The sequence below is a fragment of the Episyrphus balteatus genome, chromosome 2 (assembly GCF_945859705.1).
Source record: "Episyrphus balteatus chromosome 2, idEpiBalt1.1, whole genome shotgun sequence".
Classification (NCBI taxonomy): Eukaryota; Metazoa; Arthropoda; class Insecta; order Diptera; family Syrphidae; genus Episyrphus; species Episyrphus balteatus.
This window is the reverse complement of record NC_079135.1, coordinates 111,520,152-111,540,075: the sequence shown is the minus strand read 5'-3', so window position 1 is coordinate 111,540,075 and position 19,924 is coordinate 111,520,152. Positions and strand designations below refer to the sequence as shown.

Sequence of the window (19,924 nt, the reverse complement as noted above, 5' to 3'; positions counted from 1 at the left end):
GCTTTGTGTGGTAAAATATATATATTTTTTGTTTAACCGGTCATTGAATGTATATTTTAGATTTTGTTGATGCCGGTGACCAATATCGCGAAAAAAAATTAAGTAGGTAACTGGGTGGGTTTGGGAATGTTTAAAAAAGTAGGTATTTTGAGATATTTTTTTTTTTTGTCGGCTTTTGTTATGTGTTATTCGCTCTCTGATATGTTGTGAAGAGACTATCTTTAAACAGGACTGTCAAGTTTAATACTTTTGCTTTTAAAAATTTGTTCGGTGTTATGTAATATGTACTAGCTAGGTTATATCAAGTTAAGTATTCGATTAACTAACTTTTTTATTGTGATATATGATAATGATAAGGCAGGTGTCATGAAGTTTTAAATTGATATCGACTATCAAAGTTCTTAAAATAGTTTAATTTATTAGATTGGGCGATTTTTCAGATGGGTCAAATAATTATCTCATAGCAGAGAATAGTTGTTTGACATTAATGCGTGTATGTCAAAAATATAGTTTCGGGCTAGTTTTTTAACACAATTTTTAACACCGCTTTTATAACTTATTGTGACGCTGTCTTGTCTTCTTCTTCAATATGTTAAAATCTAGCGTAAAAATTAAAAAATCTTCCTAGTTCGAATGTTTAATCGATTTTTTTTTTTAATTTAATGAAAAAGCTGCAAGTGAGTTTGCATGTGAGTTCACTTGCAGAAAATACAATAGTAGCAACTTCAATGTCAGCTTTTAAGTAGTTATAAATATTTAGGTGCACTGCTTCAACGAATGTAGGTATGAGAAAAACGACATTTCCAGTACAACAATTAATGAAATTATAATTGCCTTCGATTAAACAAAAGAGCTGAGCAACGAACTCTATTTTGTTTTTATTTTAATAACATTGGCCTTTGAGTAATAGACCCACATAGCGAAAGTTTAGTTTAAAAAAAAAAACATCTCACTTCCATATCAAAAAAGTGCTATGATTTTAAAATCGACTTAGAATATGGGTCCGAAAATATTAGAAGTATTTTTGATTTATGTAATTTGCGAGTGAGAGAATATTTCCAGAAGCTGGATTTGTTTAGTTGTTTTTATTTGCCACAACTTAGTATTAGTAAATTGTAAATGCTAAAATAACAAGTTTTGTATAAAAAAAAAACTTTTTTTGTGAAATAAATGTATTCGGCCGCGTATTATTAACTATTCGGTCGAATACCGAATATTATAGGATGATCATGATCGTTGCTCTCTCAAAGTTGAGAGAATATTTAGAATTCTTCGATATTGAAAACGGCTTAAAAAAAATTAGCCATTGTATTGTTGAAAAGTTAAATTTCTGTAACGAAGAAAAAAATAACAAAAATAATACAAAATTATTATTATTCTGTTAAAATTCTGTTTTTGATTTATGGGTTGCAAACTATTATTGCTTCTAGAGCGGTGAAGCTGTAGAAGCAATAATAGCTTGCAACCCTAATCTTAAATCGTAAAAAAACTAGAAGTGTAACTAATAATGAAAAGTCTCTAAATGCCCTTCTCGATATTCAATCCCAAAAACGAAAAAGTGATGATCTAGACATGACATTAATTCCACCAACTTCTTCGAGAAGAATTAATCTAAACCCTATTTCTGAGAATTCCTTTCAACACGCTCCAAACAACGTCACTGATAATCCCCCAACCTCATCTTCTGCTTCATTATCTCAATCTCCAACTGCATCGTCTCAGCTCCCAGCTGCTTTATCTGAACACGCTCCAAACAACGTCACTGATAATCCTCCAAAATCAACTTCTGCTTTATCTCCGACTGAATCGTCTCAGCTTCCAGCTGCATTTTCTGAACATCAGTCCAGTCTCTCTACATTTTCGTATTTAAATACACACACTTCTACGACAGCATCAACACAAACTATTACATCTATGCTAATGGACTATCAGACTAATAGTTTGCCTGCCCCTCCAGCTCCTGACACTGACACATCCCATCATGCAGCGTCCTTAAATGACAGAAACTTTACATCGCCTTTAGAATCTGGACTGAGAATTGTTGATGGTCAAAGAACTATATTCATCTCAAAACTTGAACCCTCAACGAATGCTCTTGATGTAAAAAATTTTATAATGTCTAAAACCGGTATGTTGCGATCAACTACGGTGGATAAAATGCTCCATCGTAACTACTCAAAGTACTCTTCATTTAAGATTAAAGTAACAGATTCTATGTTCCATCTTCTCAACTCAAAATCTTTTTGGCCAAACGGAATCATTGTTCATGAGTTTCAAAATAGGAAACAAATAAAACATTCTCACCCTTTTCCACAACATATGACAATGCCCTTCCTGAATCAAAGCAGCTACACCAACTATTGATCTATTTATCTAAATGTAAACGGCCTAAGGACAACCCATAAATCAAAAACAGTAATATAACTTTGCAACAATACAATAAAAATCCTTCCTCATGTTAATGATATTGACATCATCACTAAAACAACGCAAGGTGTCAGTATTTCAATTGCTAGCATTGAAATTTAGGGTTTATTTATTAATGTCATCGAGAGTTCAATATCATCGAAGAGGACAAAATGTCACGATGAATAATGTATGAGTAGAAATAATATCGAAGCAGTAAAATTGTTTACCTGAAATTCCAATACAACATTGCAAAATTTACAGAGATTGAAAGAGGAGTCATCCTTTCTATTAACAAAGGGATACACAAATTCCAATCTCAATTATGTAGGCTTACCTGAAAACCGAGTATTTACATAGCATGCAAGTTAGGTATATGATGGATTAGGAGCATTTGTTTCGTCAATACCATTTGTACCTAATGATAAATTATGTGTAGAATAGTTTTAAGAAATTGAGCAATAAATAATTTTAGTTCCCATGCACATCTGTTTAATTATATTTCTAGGTAGAATAGGGATGAAAATTGTTACCGAGATAAGTGTAAATGCTCTTAAAGTCCAAAAAATACAAAATATTCATCAGATAATATTGTGATTTCATTGTGAAGACATCGAGCAAGTACAAAGTAAATAAATCTTTAAGTGCTGAATAGGATTTAACAATTTCAAGGCGCTTATTAATCTCAGCAGCCTAGAAAGGATTCTTCAAAATTTAGAAATTTTTGCCTGTCAAAAACTGAGAAACCCAAATCTTATATATTCGCTTTCTCATTTTTTGACTAAAAAATATCCTTGAGATCTTAAAATATAAATAATTTTGTTTATTCCTTTCCTTTCCGAATTGTTTTTTTTTTTTGTACCTATTTTATGAAAATGATCACTTTAAGAAAAAATATTGATTTCGTTGTAAAAACATGTTACAAAAATGTAAGCTCAAATCCATTTTATTACAAATGCAATATTTTAAGTTAATTTTTATTTTTAGTTTGCTAGAAATGTACTGACCGGAACCAAATCTGGGAGAGAAGTATTATTTGAGAAACAGAAGTCGGAAACTGAAAAATGTAAGGCCGAATTGTGGAGGAAACACGAAAAGATATTATATTTTGTAAGTAAATCTCTCTAGCTCTGATTATATAAATTAGTATTTTTATTCGGATTTTTTTTTCCGTGCAGGGAACTTTAAAAGTTAGGCTTCCATCAGAAATCGATCCTCTATCCAGGAAAGTTGATATTGAAAGGAAGAGAGAAACTTGGAGGATGAACTACAAAATGTTTTATTATGTAAGTTATTTTTTTTTAATACAATAAAATAAAAGTTAAAGTAAGTTTTTTCCTTGTTTACCTATTTAGAAACCCTTAGAACAGGAAACTCCAAACAATGCTGACAATATTCTACCGTTCCAGTTCTTTCGAGGAAATATCGATAAAAGGTTTGTTGAATCTTTTTTGTTTTGTTCTTATAATTTTTAAACCGCTTTTTTTAATTTTTTTTTTTTTCATTTCAGTCATTCATATAACATATAGACTTTTAACGAAGCCACAACTTCCACATTATTAAATTTTATATTAAATTTTTTGTATAACATTTGTGTCGATAAATATATAAAATATAATAAAAAAAATTGTAAATTAAATCTTTTAAATTATATAAGAAGCGATATCATAAATGTATTTATTATTATACATAAATACAAAAGTGGAGTAAATATAAGTTAAAAGAAGTCAAAAATTCTTGAACCGAATTTTATTATCCTTGATTCGTAATAAATAATATACAAATAAAGTGTATAGGTACATAAAATATATTTATGTAATTAAATATGAAAAATTTAATGAAATTGGATTTTATAGTAAAATTATAAAAATAAATAATATGACTTTAGCTCTAAAATATGTACACTGTAGCACAAACCCATTGATTTAAAAAGGGAAAAATGATAGTTTTATTAATTTCTAAACAACCAACATCTATTAGTTTGAAATAAAGATCTTCGCATTATTACAATCTTTCATAAAACTAAATAGGCTCATTCTGCTATCCCATTCACAACAAACTCAAAAACATTAAGCGTTCTTTAAAACACCCTGTTACACTAAATTTTGTTTAACAACAAAATACAATAACTAAGTACTTTGTATTCCATCCATTAATTCCCCATTTTAACTTTTTTAAGCATCTACCTACCTTTCTTTTACGTCTTTTAAAACGTAGATATTTATTTTCCAATCCAGTTATTGAACTTTTTTATAACACTTTTTCTCGAACATTTTTAAACTCTTTCAAGTGTTTTTTGTTATGCACAAAACAGTTGTTGATTTTTTAGACCCCATCAAAAATTTAATATATTCCTTACACGTTTCTTTCTAAAGTATAATATCAGATAATTTCAATGCACAATTTGTCAAATTGTCCACGTTTTTGATCACAAAAATATCCATACCAATAAAATGAACCTGTCAATGCACATGTCCCACATATTGAATTCAAAGAAATCATACAAACAATGGCGATAAATTAATATCGATTACGTGATATAGTAATTTATTAGATCTGCAGTAAATAAAAAACAAAGAAATTATAATACTTCCAAATCTCTCTGAGGAATCAAGTCTAAATCACTGTATGACGCCTGAGGTAAAGAAGAATCACTAGGTTTTGTATTCTTCCTTTTTTCTTCTTCTAAAGTTCGAATAAATTCATCATAACCATGATTCCATTCTTTAAAACCTCCTGATTTTTGTTCTTGTTCACAGTGATAGGTACGATCAAATGGTACACCTAAAACCTTATTCAAAAGCTGACGTCTTTCTCTGCATCGAGCCATGATAGTGTCATAAGATATTACTGGAATCGGTGGAGTTTCATCAAGAAACGTTTTTGCTTCTGATTCTACATCAGCATAACTTGGAGCAATTTCAAAAATGTTCTTAAGAGAAGCTGCAATTGTATCCGAAAGTTGAATGTCTTCTTTTTCGATTGGAAGAAGTCTTGCACGTATTACAGCAATTTCTTCGCTAACTTTTGATATAGCTTCATTAATAGAAGCCTTTTTTCGTTCCTCATAACGAAGACGTTCTTTTTCCAAAGCTGTTTCGCGATCAAGTTTTTCCGGATCAACCATTTTTCGAGCCATTAAATTACGAATCAGACGTTTGAGGTTAAGTTCATCCCATTTCTTGTCAAGTTTTTCTTCAAAATCATAATGAGTGGCTGATTTTGTGATGGTTTGTTCCCTATTAGGAAAAATATGTTATGAAATAATGTGATTTTCTCAATACAATTCTACTTTGCATCACAAAAAATGGAGGCTTAGTTTCACATTCGAGTATTGTGAACTACCTTACCATCTTTAAACTTAAGCTTGGGCTTTGAAACTGGCACCAAGAAGACGAATTTCAAAGTAAACCTTTAAGTTTATGGATGGTAAGGTAGTTCTCATTGTTATAAGGGAAGTAATACTTAAGTTTACAAACATTCGAACTACATTATCATCTCTGAGCATAACTTTTGTCTGTAAAACGCGCTTCCCAGATTTGAAACAAGTAAGGTAAGGTAGTGCGCTTCGACTTTCCATCACTTGGGACTAGTTTCATAGTCGAGTGAGTGACACTTAAGTGACTGATACTAGAAACCTTAGTGATACACGTCATGTCAAAGAGTGAACTACCTTATCATTCCTGCGAAACTGGCCCCAAGAAAAAGAGTTTAAAATACAATCCTTAAGTTTAGGGATGATAAGGCAGTTGCAATTTTTATAAGCGTAATATCAATTATGTTTACAATCCTCTCACCTACCTTATTATCATTTATTGCTGGATTCACAGTCAAGTAAGTGCCATTTAAGTGGCCGGTGTTAGAAACTTAAGTTATAATTCCCATGTAAAAATGTAAACTACATTATCATCAATTGAGTTAAGGGTTGACTGTAAAACTAACCATATGTTTAATTTTCGATGTAAAAATATATGCACTACCTTACCATCACTAGACCGAAGTGTCGACTGTGAAACTAATCCTAAAAAATCTAAAGAAATTAAGGTAAGGTAGTGTTGCAAGTCTTCGAAAAACAGTGATGCAAAGTAATTCCTACAAAATTTGTATGAACTCTGGCATTCTTACTTTTTGTCTTCGGGAGTTTGAGCTAACTTCTTCGCATCTTCAGCCTCCAAACGTAAACGTTCTAGATCTTTTGCTGCAGCCGCCTTCATTTTTTTCTTCTCCTCTATTATATCAGCATTTTGGGTGCACCAGTTTTGTTGCCAACTTTGAATTGCTTTCTTCCGAGATACTTCTTTTTCGACAAAATTTTGTAGTTGCTTAAAATTTTTAACAGTTTATTCAACTAAAACCATAAATAAGAAAATAAAGTACTCACCTCCAACTCGTTAGGAACTGGCTTATAAAAACTTTCAGGTAAAGCCACCATTCTAAAACTGCTATCATAATCTCCAATGCTTATAACTTTTTTCGGAATTGCAGATCGATGCTCCGATAAAGCTGTTATAATACCACCACCTAATACTTCAACTAAACATGCATCATCATCTCTAGCTGAAAGTTAAGAAAAATTTTAGTCACAAAGTTGAATAAATACAATAAGGAATCTAATAACCTAATAAATCCCAAGCTTCAAAACTTCCATCACTTCGAGTTAAATACAAAACAGCTGGCCTATCAGTACTCCATTCAACAGCTGTTAGGATTTTCGGTCTAACTCGCCATAAAATTGGAGTAAAATGAAAATCTTCCCGCCATATGGCCATAACATGTCTGCCAATCGATACAAATATCTCTGGATAATATGGATTTTTCTTCAAAGCAACTATGGGGCCGTCATGAACCCTTGCAAAACTGTATGTTGGAGATGTTATATTCTCCTTATTGATCTCTGAACCGGGTTCATTTCCTTCAAAGGTTAAACAATCGATTCGTCCAAAAAAAGATCCAACAATAAAAGTGTTCCGGACTGCACTTTGATCATCTGCCTCGGTGACATCTATTAGGAAAGTTTTACCCTCGAAATTGGTAGGATGGCTATCAACTATCTGAGGAGTGTACGTGAAGTTAGCAACATCACAAACAATTGATGTCAAGGCTTCAGAATATGTCGCCACGAAAATAGGTTTTATGCATTTGTCCAATTTCTTATAAACCGATTCATTTTGTGTTAACGCTAGAGGGAGCTGTCTCTTGCTACTAGCTGCTTTGGCAATATTACCCATATCATAATCTAAATTCCAATATGCTACAGAGCCATCCAATGAAAGTGTGGAAAAATATCGACTTTTTGTTTTTAAATAGTTTTCATGAATTCTGCCATTTGAAGAAATATAATGATTACGACTTAACCATTTAATTTCAGTGACAGCATCAGTTTGTGAACCATCAAGAGCACTGACAGCAGCTGGAAATACCCATGATCCTTCATCATATTGAATGGTCCAAGCTAGAAACTCACTGATATGTTCACGATTGCTTGCTTCCTGAATTGTGAGATGCTCTTCAGCTTCAAGATTTTTTGTGCGATCTTGCAAATCCCAAATGATTATTTGTCCATTAATTGTTCCACCAATAAGAATATTTTTGTCATATGGACAAAATGATAGAGCAGTTATTTCACGAGGTGCTTCAAATTCTAATTTGAAATTTAAACTGTCGGTAAAACTCCACATTAAAACTGGGTTGGGTTGAAGAATTGATCTTTGGACGGGATCGATTTTTTCTTTAGGTTGAACTATTTCCAAAATTATTAGGATAAGGTTGTATGCTTTCTTGATTTGTTTTAAATTTACCTTTATTTTGAGTTACTCTAGTTGTGAAAGTGTAACTTGAAACAACTATTCCAGTCAAATGGGGATACCAATCAACTGCGGATACATATCGTTGATGGCTTTTAGAAATGTTAGCAAAACAAAATATCTCTTCAAGGTAAGGGTTGGTAAATATTTGAATTGGAGCTGTTGATATTTTTGGATAGTCGTTTCTGAAAGAAATATAAAATTTTTGGTAGGTACTAAAACAGTCATTCTGTAATTGTAAAGAAAGTTAGGTTTTCATAAATGGCGCCCAACATGGGACTAAATTGTCCATTAAGGATTTTATGGACCAATACCAGAGGTTTAAGATTGGGCGCCAGTTAAACAGTCAACATTTAAGTTTAGGGATGATAGTTCACATTTGCGCATGAGAAGTGTCTGTTTTGTATAATTTCCCTAAATAAAACTGCTTTAACATCTCATTACATAATTTAAGGGCAGTTTTACAATCGGGTAAATGAAGTATACGCGTGAAGTTATGAGCGCTTAAAGAATACCTGCTTCAATGACATGGATGACATTACCGACTCAACCTCAATATTAATTGTGAAACCAGCCATTAAACATATAGACTGAATTCATTAATGCCGCATCTACACGACTGGCAACTTGCCAGTATTTTTGCCATTTTGCTACCATTTTTATTTTCGTTCTATAAACGATCCGTAATTTTTTTTTTAAATAATGGCAAGTTGCCATAAAAGAATGAACCCAATATTATGACAAAGGCATTTGACAGTTGTGTGACAAAATAACTGGAAAGTTACCAGTCGTGTAAATGGGGTATAACGCAGGGATGCTTTTGCTTCAAAACGTGCAAACTACGTGATGCTTTGCAGGTAAAATAGTGTATTCTTTCCATACAAGATATTGTGATGCGAAAACAGTGATGCGTTTATGAATTCAAACATAATTATGTACGCTACCTTACCAACACTCAACATGTGAAAACTTACCTAAAGTGTATCATATAGAAAAGGTAGTTTCAATATTACAGTCAACACTTTAAAATAGAGTCGGTAAGGTAGTTTACATGTTTTATAAGTTTCTTGACTTTGAAACCGGGCCATAAATTGTTAAATATGCACTTCTTCTTCATTTTAACATTAAAGTATTGTCTGTGAAACTGCCCTCAAAATGTGCACTGATTTACGATTATTTTAAGGAAATTTGACGCATATGTTGTGAATTAGCTATCTTTCAAAATTAGAAATATTTGACTTGCCTGTACATATCAATTTGGTTAAATTCTAGTACACTTAACAGATACTTTATCTGCTCGGACATTTCCGGTGGCGGTTTAGGTTCTTTTTCAGCCTCTGTTGATGGAGTTACAGTCTTACTAGTTGCAGCAGATTTTCCTTTTTCTTGTTCTTCCTCGGATGACTCGTCTAAGCCATCTTGTTCTAAGTTCGAAAAATAGAAAAATAAGTTCTCCGAGGAATTCGAAAAAAGGTGAAATGTATTTAGAAGCTCAATCTACTTATCGATTCTTTTTGTTCACACAAATCAAACTACCTTACCTTCTTTAATTTCATACAGATACTGAGACCATGCATTCGATGGAAATGTTGGATCAGTTTGCTGTTCCAGTGTCACAGTTGCTGGGGCAGATTGTACACCAACATTTACCCTTTGCTGTGTTACATTTTGAAATCTAGCATCGCCAGCAATCAGTTCAGCATAACCATCACGAACATCGGATGTAAGTCGCATTTCAAATTTTACCCTTGACTGTCTCATTGGATAGACTGTTTGAATTTCCACGTCGGCAACTTCAGATTTTTGTGGTGGAATGCCCAAATTAACTTCATATTCACTTCCTTTGCTAATCCATTTACGTGGTCGTTTGATTAATTTCTTATTCATCATAAAACGTTCATAGGTTTCAATGTTTTTTATGATTGCTGCAGCTGAACGTGCATCATCTTCAGAGACGTAAATAACAAAAGGATCCTCATCACCATCGACTACTTGGGTAGTACCTTCTTTTTTTTGTTCTTGTTGCATGAATGATGGAGCATAACCAAGTAGAACTTTATCATCTGGGTTATAGTTGACAAAGAATTCTTGAAGCATTTCACCATTATCGATTTCGTCAAATAGATGTTGGCTTAATAGGCTGAATTTGATGCGCTTCCAGGGAAACTCTTGGCTCACATTGATGCCAACTTCGAGACCGAGTTGCTTTTGAACTTTCAATCTGAATTAAAGAAACCGAAAGCAACTTTTAAATGCTTCGTTTATTTAAACCACCATATTTGGGTTAGGATTCTGTATAAAAGTATAAATAACATAAGAGTGATCGACGCTTTTAAATATATCTCATTGGTCAATTTAAAAGCAGTAGTTTAGAAGTTATGATGGAACAGGTGAAAAAACATTCATATCGTCAGACATAACTCTGTTTTTTACTTTGCCGTAGTTAGTCAACATCAAATGAACCTATAATAAGATTTTTGATTTAATACCTACTTTAGCATTATCTTGTGACATCCTTGTAATTCGTAGATATCCGTTTTAGCTGCATCCATACTAAAGGTATTAAGACCTTCCAGTTCATCATCTGTTGAGTCAACATCAGAAAGAGTTGGTAGTATTTCATGTTTTAACTCTGTAGGTCTAGAAAAATAAGATTTTCATTAGGCTTAGGCGAAGTTTTATTTTAATTGAAATTTTAAAATCTACATAAATATATACATATAATCCAAAACGCGTACAAAACATCCACAACAGGTCTGAAAAGCGTCTGAAATGCATCTAAAACGCGTCCAAAACGCGTCTGAAACGCGTCTAAAACACGTCTGAAACGCGTCCAAAACGCGTCCAAAACGCGTCCAAAACGCGTCTGAAACGCGTCTAAAACACGTCTAAAACGCGTCTGAAACGCGTCCAAAACACGTCTAAAACGCGTCTGAAACGCGTCCAAAACGCGTCTGAAACGCGTCTAAAACGCGTCTAAAACGCGTCCAAAACGCGTCCAAAACGCGTCCAAAACGCTTCTGAAACGCGTCCAAAACGCGTCCAAAACGCGTCCAAAACGCGTCCAAAACGCGTCCAAAACGCTTCTGAAACGCGTCTAAAACACGTCTAAAACGCGTCTGAAACGCGTCCAAAACGCGTCTGAAACGCGTCTAAAACGCGTCTAAAACACGTCTAAAACGCGTCTGAAACGCGTTCAAAACGCGTCTAAAACGCGTCTGAAACGCGTCTGAAACGCGTCTAAAACACGTCTAAAACGCGTCTGAAACGCGTCCAAAACGCGTCTGAAACGCGTCTAAAACGCGTCTAGAACGCGTCTAAAACGCGTCTGAAACGCGTCCAAAACGCGTCCAAAACGCGTCCAAAACGCGTCCAAAACGCGTCTAGAACGCGTCTAAAACGCGTCTGAAACGCGTCCAAAACGCGTCTGAAACGCGTCTAAAACGCGTCTAAAACGCGTCTAAAACGCGTCTAAAACGCGTCTGAAACGCGTCCAAAACGCGTCTGAAACGCGTCTAAAACGCGTCTAAAACGCGTCTAAAACGCGTCTGAAACGCGTCCAAAACGCGTCTGAAACGCGTCTAAAACGCGTCCAAAACGCGTCTAAAACGCGTCTGAAACGCGTCCAAAACGCGTCTTAAACGCGTCCAAAACGCGTCTAAAACGCGTCTGAAACGCGTCTAAAACGCGTCTGAAACGCGTCTAAAACACGTCTGAAACGCGTCCAAAACGCGTCTAAAACACGTCTAAAACGCGTCTGAAACGCGTCCAAAACGCGTCCAAAACGCGTCTGAAACGCGTCTTAAAGACGTCTGAAACGCGTCTTAAACACGTCTGAAACGCGTCTGAAACGCGTCTAAAACACGTCTAAAACGCGTCTGAAACGCGTCCAAAACACGTCTGAAACGCGTCCAAAACGCGTCTAAAACACGTCTAAAACGCGTCTGAAACAAGTCCAAAACGCGTCCAAAACGCGTCCAAAACGCGTCTGAAACGCGTCTAAAACACGTCTAAAACGCGTCTGAAACGCGTCTAAAACGCGTCTAAAACACGTCTAAAACGCGTCTGAAACGCGTCCAAAACGCGTCTAAAACGCGTCTGAAACGCATCTAAAACACGTCTAAAACGCGTCTGAAACGCGTCCAAAACGCGTCTGAAACGCGTCTAAAACGCGTCTAGAACGCGTCCAAAACGCGTCTGAAACGCGTCTAAAACACGTCTAAAACGCGTCTGAAACGCGTCCAAAACGCGTCTGAAACGCGTCTGAAACGCGTCTAAAACACGTCTAAAACGCGTCTGAAACGCGTCCAAAACGCGTCTGAAACGCGTCTAAAACGCGTCTAAAACGCGTCTGAAACGCGATCAAAACGCGTCTGAAACGCGTCTAAAACACGTCTAAAACGCGTCTGAAACGCGCCCAAAACGCGTCTGAAACGCGTCTGAAACGCGTCTAAAACACGTCTAAAACGCGTCTGAAACGCGTCCAAAACGCGTCTAAAACGCGTCTGAAACGCGTCTGAAACGCATCCAAAACGCCTCTGAAAAACGTCCGAAACGCGTCCAAAACGCGTCTAAAACGCGTCTAAAACGCGTCTAAAACGCGTCTGAAACGCGTCCAAAACGCGTCTAGAACGCGTCTGAAACGCGTCTGAAACGCGTCCAAAACGCGTCTAACACGCGTCTGAAACGCGTCCAAAACGAGTCTGAAAAGCGTCTAAAACGCGTCTAAAACACGTCTAAAACGCGTCTGAAACGCGTCTGAAACGCGTCCAAAACGCCTCTGAAAAACGTCCGAAACGCGTCCAAAACGCGTCTAAAACGCGTCTAGAACGCGTCTAAAACGCGTCTGAAACGCGTCTAAAACGCGTCTAAAACGTCTAAAACGCCTCTGAAAAGCGTCTGAAACGCGTCTAGAACGCGTCTGAAACGCGTCTGAAACGCGTCTAAAACGCGTCTAAAACGCGTCTGAAACGCGTCCAAAACGCGTCTGAAAAGCGTCTAAAACGCGTCTAAAACGCGTCTGAAACGCGTCCAAAACGCGTCTGAAACGCATCCAAAACGCCTCTGAAAAGCGTCTAAAACGCGTCTAAAACGTCTGAAACGCGTCCAAAACGCATCTGAAACGCGTCCAAAACGTCTGAAACGCGTCTGAAACGCGTCCAAAACGCGTCTAAAACGCGTCTGAAACGCGTCTAAAACGCGTCTAAAACGCGTCTAAAACGCGTCTAAAACGCGTCCAAAACACATCTGAAACGCGTCCAAAACGTCTGAAACGCGTCTGAAACGCGTCCAAAACGCGTCTGAAACGCATCCAAAACGCCTCTGAAAAGCGTCTAAAACGCGTCTAAAACGCGTCCAAAACGCATCTGAAACGCGTCCAAAACGTCTGAAAAGCGTCCAAAACGCGTCTGAAACGCGTCTAAAACGCGTCCAAAACGCGTCTGAAAAGCGTCTAAAACGCGTCTAAAACGCGTCTGAAACGCGTCCAAAACGCGTCTGAAACGCATCCAAAACGCCTCTGAAAAGCGTCTAAAACGCGTCTAAAACGCGTCCAAAACGCGTCTGAAACGCATCCAAAACGCCTCTGAAAAGCGTCTGAAACGCGTCTGAAACGCGTCTAAAACGCGTCTAAAACGCGTCTGAAACGCGTCCAAAACGCGTCTGAAAAGCGTCCAAAACGCGTCTGAAACGCATCCAAAACGCCTCTGAAAAGCGTCTAAAACGCGTCTAAAACGCGTCTAAAACGCGTCTAAAACGCGTCCAAAACACATCTGAAACGCGTCCAAAACGCGTCTAAAACGCGTCTAAAACGCGTCTAAAACGCGTCTGAAACGCGTCCAAAACGCGTCTGAAACGCATCCAAAACGCCTCTGAAAAGCGTCTGAAACGCGTCTGAAACGCGTCTAAAACGCGTCTAAAACGCGTCTGAAACGCGTCCAAAACGCGCCTGAAACGCGTCTAAAACGCGTCTAAAACACGTCTAAAACGCGTCTGAAACGCGTCCAAAACGCGTCTAAAACGCGTCTGAAACGCGTCTAAAACACGTCTAAAACGCGTCTGAAACGCGTCCAAAACGCGTCTGAAACGCGTCTAAAACGCGTCTAGAACGCGTCTAAAACGCGTCTGAAACGCGTCCAAAACGCGTCCAAAACGCGTCCAAAACGCGTCCAAAACGCGTCTAGAACGCGTCTAAAACGCGTCTGAAACGCGTCCAAAACGCGTCTGAAACGCGTCTAAAACGCGTCTAAAACGCGTCTAAAACACGTCTAAAACGCGTCCAAAACGCGTCCAAAACGCGTCCAAAACGCGTCCAAAACGCTTCTGAAACGCGTCTAAAAAACGTCTAAAACGCGTCTAAAACGCGTCTAAAACACGTCTAAAACGCGTCCAAAACGCGTCCAAAACGCGTCCAAAACGCGTCCAAAACGCTTCTGAAACGCGTCTGAAACACGTCTAAAACGCGTCTGAAACGCGTCCAAAACGCGTCTGAAACGCGTCTAAAACGCGTCTAAAACACGTCTAAAACGCGTCTGAAACGCGTCCAAAACGCGTCTAAAACGCGTCTGAAACGCGTCTGAAACGCGTCTAAAACACGTCTAAAACGCGTCTGAAACGCGTCCAAAACGCGTCTGAAACGCGTCTAAAACGCGTCTAGAACGCGTCTAAAACGCGTCTGAAACGCGTCCAAAACGCGTCCAAAACGCGTCCAAAACGCGTCTAGAACGCGTCTAAAACGCGTCTGAAACGCGTCCAAAACGCGTCTAAAACGCGTCTAAAACGCGTCTAAAACGCGTCTAAAACGCGTCTAAAACGCGTCTGAAACGCGTCTGAAACGCATCCAAAACGCCTCTGAAAAACGTCCGAAACGCGTCCAAAACAAGTCTAAAACGCGTCTAAAACGCGTCTAAAACGCGTCTAGAACGCGTCTAAAACGCGTCTGAAACGCGTCTAAAACGCGTCTAAAACGTCTAAAACGCCTCTGAAAAGCGTCTGAAACGCGTCCAAAACGCGTCTAAAACGCGTCTGAAACGCGTCTAAAACGCGTCTAAAACGCGTCTAAAACGCGTCCAAAACACATCTGAAACGCGTCCAAAACGTCTGAAACGCGTCCAAAACGCGTCTAAAACGCGTCTAAAACGCGTCTAAAACGCGTCTAAAACGCGTCTGAAACGCGTCTAAAACGCGTCCAAAACGCGTCTGAAACGCATCCAAAACGCCTCTGAAAAGCGTCTGAAACGCGTCTGAAACGCGTCTAAAACGCGTCTAAAACGCGTCTGAAACGCGTCCAAAACGCGTCTGAAAAGCGTCTAAAACGCGTCTAAAACGCGTCTGAAACGCGTCCAAAACGCGTCTGAAACGCATCCAAAACGCCTCTGAAAAGCGTCTAAAACGCGTCTAAAACGCGTCCAAAACGCATCTGAAACGCGTCCAAAACGTCTGAAAAGCGTCCAAAACGCGTCTGAAACGCGTCTAAAACGCGTCCAAAACGCGTCTGAAAAGCGTCTAAAACGCGTCTAAAACGCGTCTGAAACGCGTCCAAAACGCGTCTGAAATGCATCCAAAACGCCTCTGAAAAGCGTCTAAAACGCGTCTAAAACGCGCCCAAAACGCGTCTGAAACGCATCCAAAACGCCTCTGAAAAGCGTCTGAAACGCGTCTGAAACGCGTCTAAAACGCGTCTAAAACGCGTCTGAAACGCGTCCAAAACGCGTCTGAAAAGCGTCCAAAACGCGTCTGAAACGCATCCAAAACGCCTCTGAAAAGCGTCTAAAACGCGTCTAAAACGCGTCTAAAACGCGTCCAAAACACATCTGAAACGCGTCCAAAACGCGTCTAAAACGCGTCTAAAACGCGTCTTAAACGCGTCTGAAACGCGTCCAAAACGCGTCTGAAACGCATCCAAAACGCCTCTGAAAAGCGTCTGAAACGCGTCTGAAACGCGTCTGAAACGCGTCCAAAACGCGTCTAAAACGCGTCTGAAACGCGTCTAAAACGCGTCTGAAACGCTTCCAAAACGCGTCCAAAACGAGTCTGAAACGCATCCAAAACGCCTCTGAAAAGCGTCTGAAACACGTCTAAAACGCGTCTGAAACGCGTCTAAAACGCTTCTGAAACGCGTCTGAAACGCGTCCAAAACGCGTCTGAAAAGCGTCTAAAACGCGTCTAAAACGCGTCTGAAACGCGTCCAAAACGCGTCTAAAACGCGTCTGAAACGCGTCTAAAACGCGTCTGAAACGCGTCCAAAACGCGTCCAAAACGAGTCTGAAACGCATCCAAAACGCCTCTGAAAAGCGTCTGAAACACGTCTAAAACGCGTCTGAAACGCGTCTAAAACGCTTCTGAAACGCGTCCAAAACGCGTCCGAAACGCGTCTAAAACGCTTCTGAAACGCGTCCAAAACACGTCTAAAACGCGTCTGAAATGCGTCTAAAACGCGTCCAAAACGCATCTGAAACGCGTCCAAAACGTCTGAAACGAGTCCAAAACGCGTCCGAAACGCGTCTAAAACGCGTCCGAAACGCGTCTAAAACGCGTCCGAAACGCGTCTAAAACGCGTCTAAAACGCGTCTAAAACGCGTCCAAAACGCGTCTGAAACGCATCCAAAACGCCTCTGAAAAGCGTCTGAAACGCGTCTAGAACGCGTCTGAAACGCGTCTGAAACGCGTCTAAAACGCGTCTGAAACGCGTCCAAAACGCGTCTGAAACGCGTCTGAAACGCGTCTGAAACGCGTCCAAAACGCGTCTGAAACGCGTCTTCGTTTCCACCTACTCTAAATCCGAGATTTAGCTAAGTACGTTTAGCACAAATCTCGAGTTTTATTCTAAATCTCGGATTGAAAATAGATAAAAATCATAGATTTAGGGTAGCTGAACCCAAATCCGAGATTTAGCGAAATAGATTTAAAATTAATCTCGAGATTTATACTAATACTATGTTTCCACCTACGCTCAATCCGAGATTTAGCTAAGAAGATTTAGTATAATCTTCTTAACCGAAATCTCGGATTTAGCGTAGGTGGAAACATAGTATTACTGTTAATGATGACGAATATGAATATGACAAAGAATATGCAGATTTTGTGCAAGGATTAAGTGCTGCAAGTGTTATTTAATTTCGATTTTGATGATAACCCAAAGTTGTAATTAAAATTATTTATGTACATGTTGTCCACATGGTCTGTGGCGTATACGTGTTCTTTTTTTTGTATTTTTTTTTTTTTATTATGTATTTGAAAGAGTGGGGGAAGAAAAGACAGTTGATCAAGTTGGAAATTGTGTGTTCATTTAATCTAGCGATATGACACTTTATTTAAAAGTAGTATTTTATAATAACGAAGAAAAAAATAACAAAAATAAAAACGCTTTATAAATTTTTGGAGTTGAGGTCACTTGAAATTATGTATATTGTAACGATGAATTACTGAACTACTTTTAAGATAAAAGTCTGAACACACTACCTACTACTGCAAAGGTAGAAATGTGAACGGACCTTTAATAATCAAGAAACTACCTACCCTCTGAACACATCCCAAAATATCCAACTAGACTGGAAGTATGAAGCGCCCCCTCTTGGAAAGGAAGTCTCGAGAAGCAAAGACGAGAACCTTCGAAGACATTCTCGAATCTCGAAATTCCGGTATAAAAGGGCAGCGTAAACACCGACCGGATACAGTTTAATCTTGAAAGTGAAAGAGTACAGTACAAAGTGAAATAAAGTGTTGCGAATTGTTGGTAGTAAATAAAGTGATTTAAAAGTGTGTTTGTTTGAGCGAATAATAAAAGTAAATTGAGTTGAAATAAAGTGTGTTCTTATTTGAACGGAAATATAAGTGGAAATTAAATAAGTTTTATTGTGAACCCGGAATAAAACATTACAATATTGAATTATATTGTAGTATTTTATATATTACTAGCTGACCCGGCGGACTTCGTTCCGCCTTTCCAAGTATTTGTTTTCAAATTTTAGCCCTGTAATGTGTTAAACTTTTTCCGGTTCACTCGGTTCGGTTGATATGTGGAGCACAAATAAATTGACTACAGCGCAACCTACAGGGTCCAATTATAACACAAAACCTGTCTGGGGCAAACCTTATCACACACACAAAATTTCACAAAAAATATTCAGTCTTTCGACCCCAAATACGGAATTTGCATATACATAATTTGACAACAGCGCCACCTACCGGGTCCAATTATAACACAAAACCTGTCTCGGATAGACCTTATCGCATACACAAAATTTCACAAAAATCTGTTCAGTCATTCGACCCCAAATACGGAATTTGCATATACATAACTTGACAACAGCGCCACCTACCGGGTCCAATTATAACACAAAACCTGTCTCGGATGGACCTTACAAAATTTCACAAAAATCTGTTCAGTCATTCGACCCCAAATACGGAATTTGCATATAACTTGACAACAGCGCCACCTACTGGGTCCAATTATAAAACAAAACCTGTCTCGGATGGACCTTATCACCCCCACCAAATTTCAGAAAAATCTATCAAGTCGTTTAGAAGGAGTAGGGTCACAAACAAACGCACAGGAGAATTATATATATAAGAATAAGAAGTTAAAACTTCTTCGTTTATTTGGTTTACAGTGATACAAATGAACAAGAACTGTGGAGATACGACATTATTCCTATTTGTCTTTCATTAGGGTTTTTTATGGTTTCTATTTTCTCCATTTAAAAGGTTATACTAGGGGTATTCACGATCCGGTGCAACAAAAAGGTGTAAAATTACTACATTTCATTTTTCGACTACTGCAACTACAAAAAACAAATTTTGCACCATTGTATTTTATTTTTGCAATAGGGTTAGGATATTGCAAAAGTGTAAAATTGTAAAAAAATCAAAGTATATTTCGTTATTTTAGTTTAAGAAAATGTTACACTTTTGCACTTTTACAACGATACAAGACCATTTGCATCAAATCGTGAATACCCCTACTATGCTTCACACACGCTAAATCCGAGATTTAGCTAAGTAGATTTAGGATAAATCTCGAGATTTATTTTAAATCTACTTCGCTAAATTTCGGATTTGGGCTCAGCTACCCTAAATCTAAGATTTTCACCTACTTTCAATCCGGGATTTAGAAAAAAAATCCCGAGTTTTATGCTTTAGCTAAATCTCGGATTTAGGCTAGGTTGTAACGCAGTATTAAAATATTAGTGAAAAACTTTTAAAAATGGTGGTACGGTATTAAAATATTAATATTTTAATGGCAATTTCCACATAAAAAAAAAAACGCTGGACAACATTTCTCATACAACTATACCTACCTATCTAGTCGAGCGGAAGATCATGCGTAAATTAAAGTACTAGATCTACAAATCATTTACTCATGAGAAGTCTTCCACTTCCAAAGAAACGCGGCTAATAATATATTTAATTTGAACAATTCCTTACACAACTCGATTTTCTTCTTCAATTCTTGTTGTCACGTCCATTTCTTTGATAAATTCTAAATTCTTTTAAAAATTTCTTATCACAAATTTCTATATTTGTTTTCTTGTTTTATTAAAAATTCACAAATTTCTGAAAATAAACAAATTCAAATTTCCATGCCAACAGAGAATTCAAAATGCCAAATTATCAAACTACCTTATCATTTTGCTCATTAACTGAATGCACTCATTTATCTTTTTAATCTGTCAAAATTTAAAATCCCCCGCAGATGGCGCAACATAAACTAAAGA

At 37.6% G+C, this 19,924-nt stretch overlaps 2 protein-coding genes across 2 annotated transcripts; one reads left to right on the top strand and one right to left on the bottom strand.

Moving 5' to 3' along the window:
* The first annotated feature begins 3,169 nt into the window (after positions 1-3,169).
* Positions 3,170-4,046, top strand: LOC129908790 (uncharacterized). The gene is made up of 5 exons (XM_055985550.1): positions 3,170-3,335; positions 3,394-3,516; positions 3,585-3,692; positions 3,762-3,841; positions 3,917-4,046. Exons 1-5 carry the CDS (start codon positions 3,276-3,278, stop codon positions 3,933-3,935), a joined length of 390 nt encoding a protein of 129 aa, XP_055841525.1. The 5' UTR covers positions 3,170-3,275; the 3' UTR covers positions 3,936-4,046.
* Positions 4,047-4,922: 876 nt separating this feature from the next.
* On the bottom strand, positions 4,923-19,769 carry LOC129908491 (dynein axonemal intermediate chain 3). The gene is made up of 9 exons (XM_055984986.1): positions 19,635-19,769; positions 10,704-10,850; positions 9,752-10,431; positions 9,454-9,634; positions 8,205-8,395; positions 7,025-8,146; positions 6,788-6,963; positions 6,532-6,728; positions 4,923-5,645 (listed from the first exon to the last, which is right to left on the bottom strand). Exons 1-9 carry the CDS (start codon positions 19,673-19,675, stop codon positions 4,988-4,990), a joined length of 3,393 nt encoding a protein of 1,130 aa, XP_055840961.1. The 5' UTR covers positions 19,676-19,769; the 3' UTR covers positions 4,923-4,987.
* Positions 19,770-19,924: the final 155 nt, after the last annotated feature.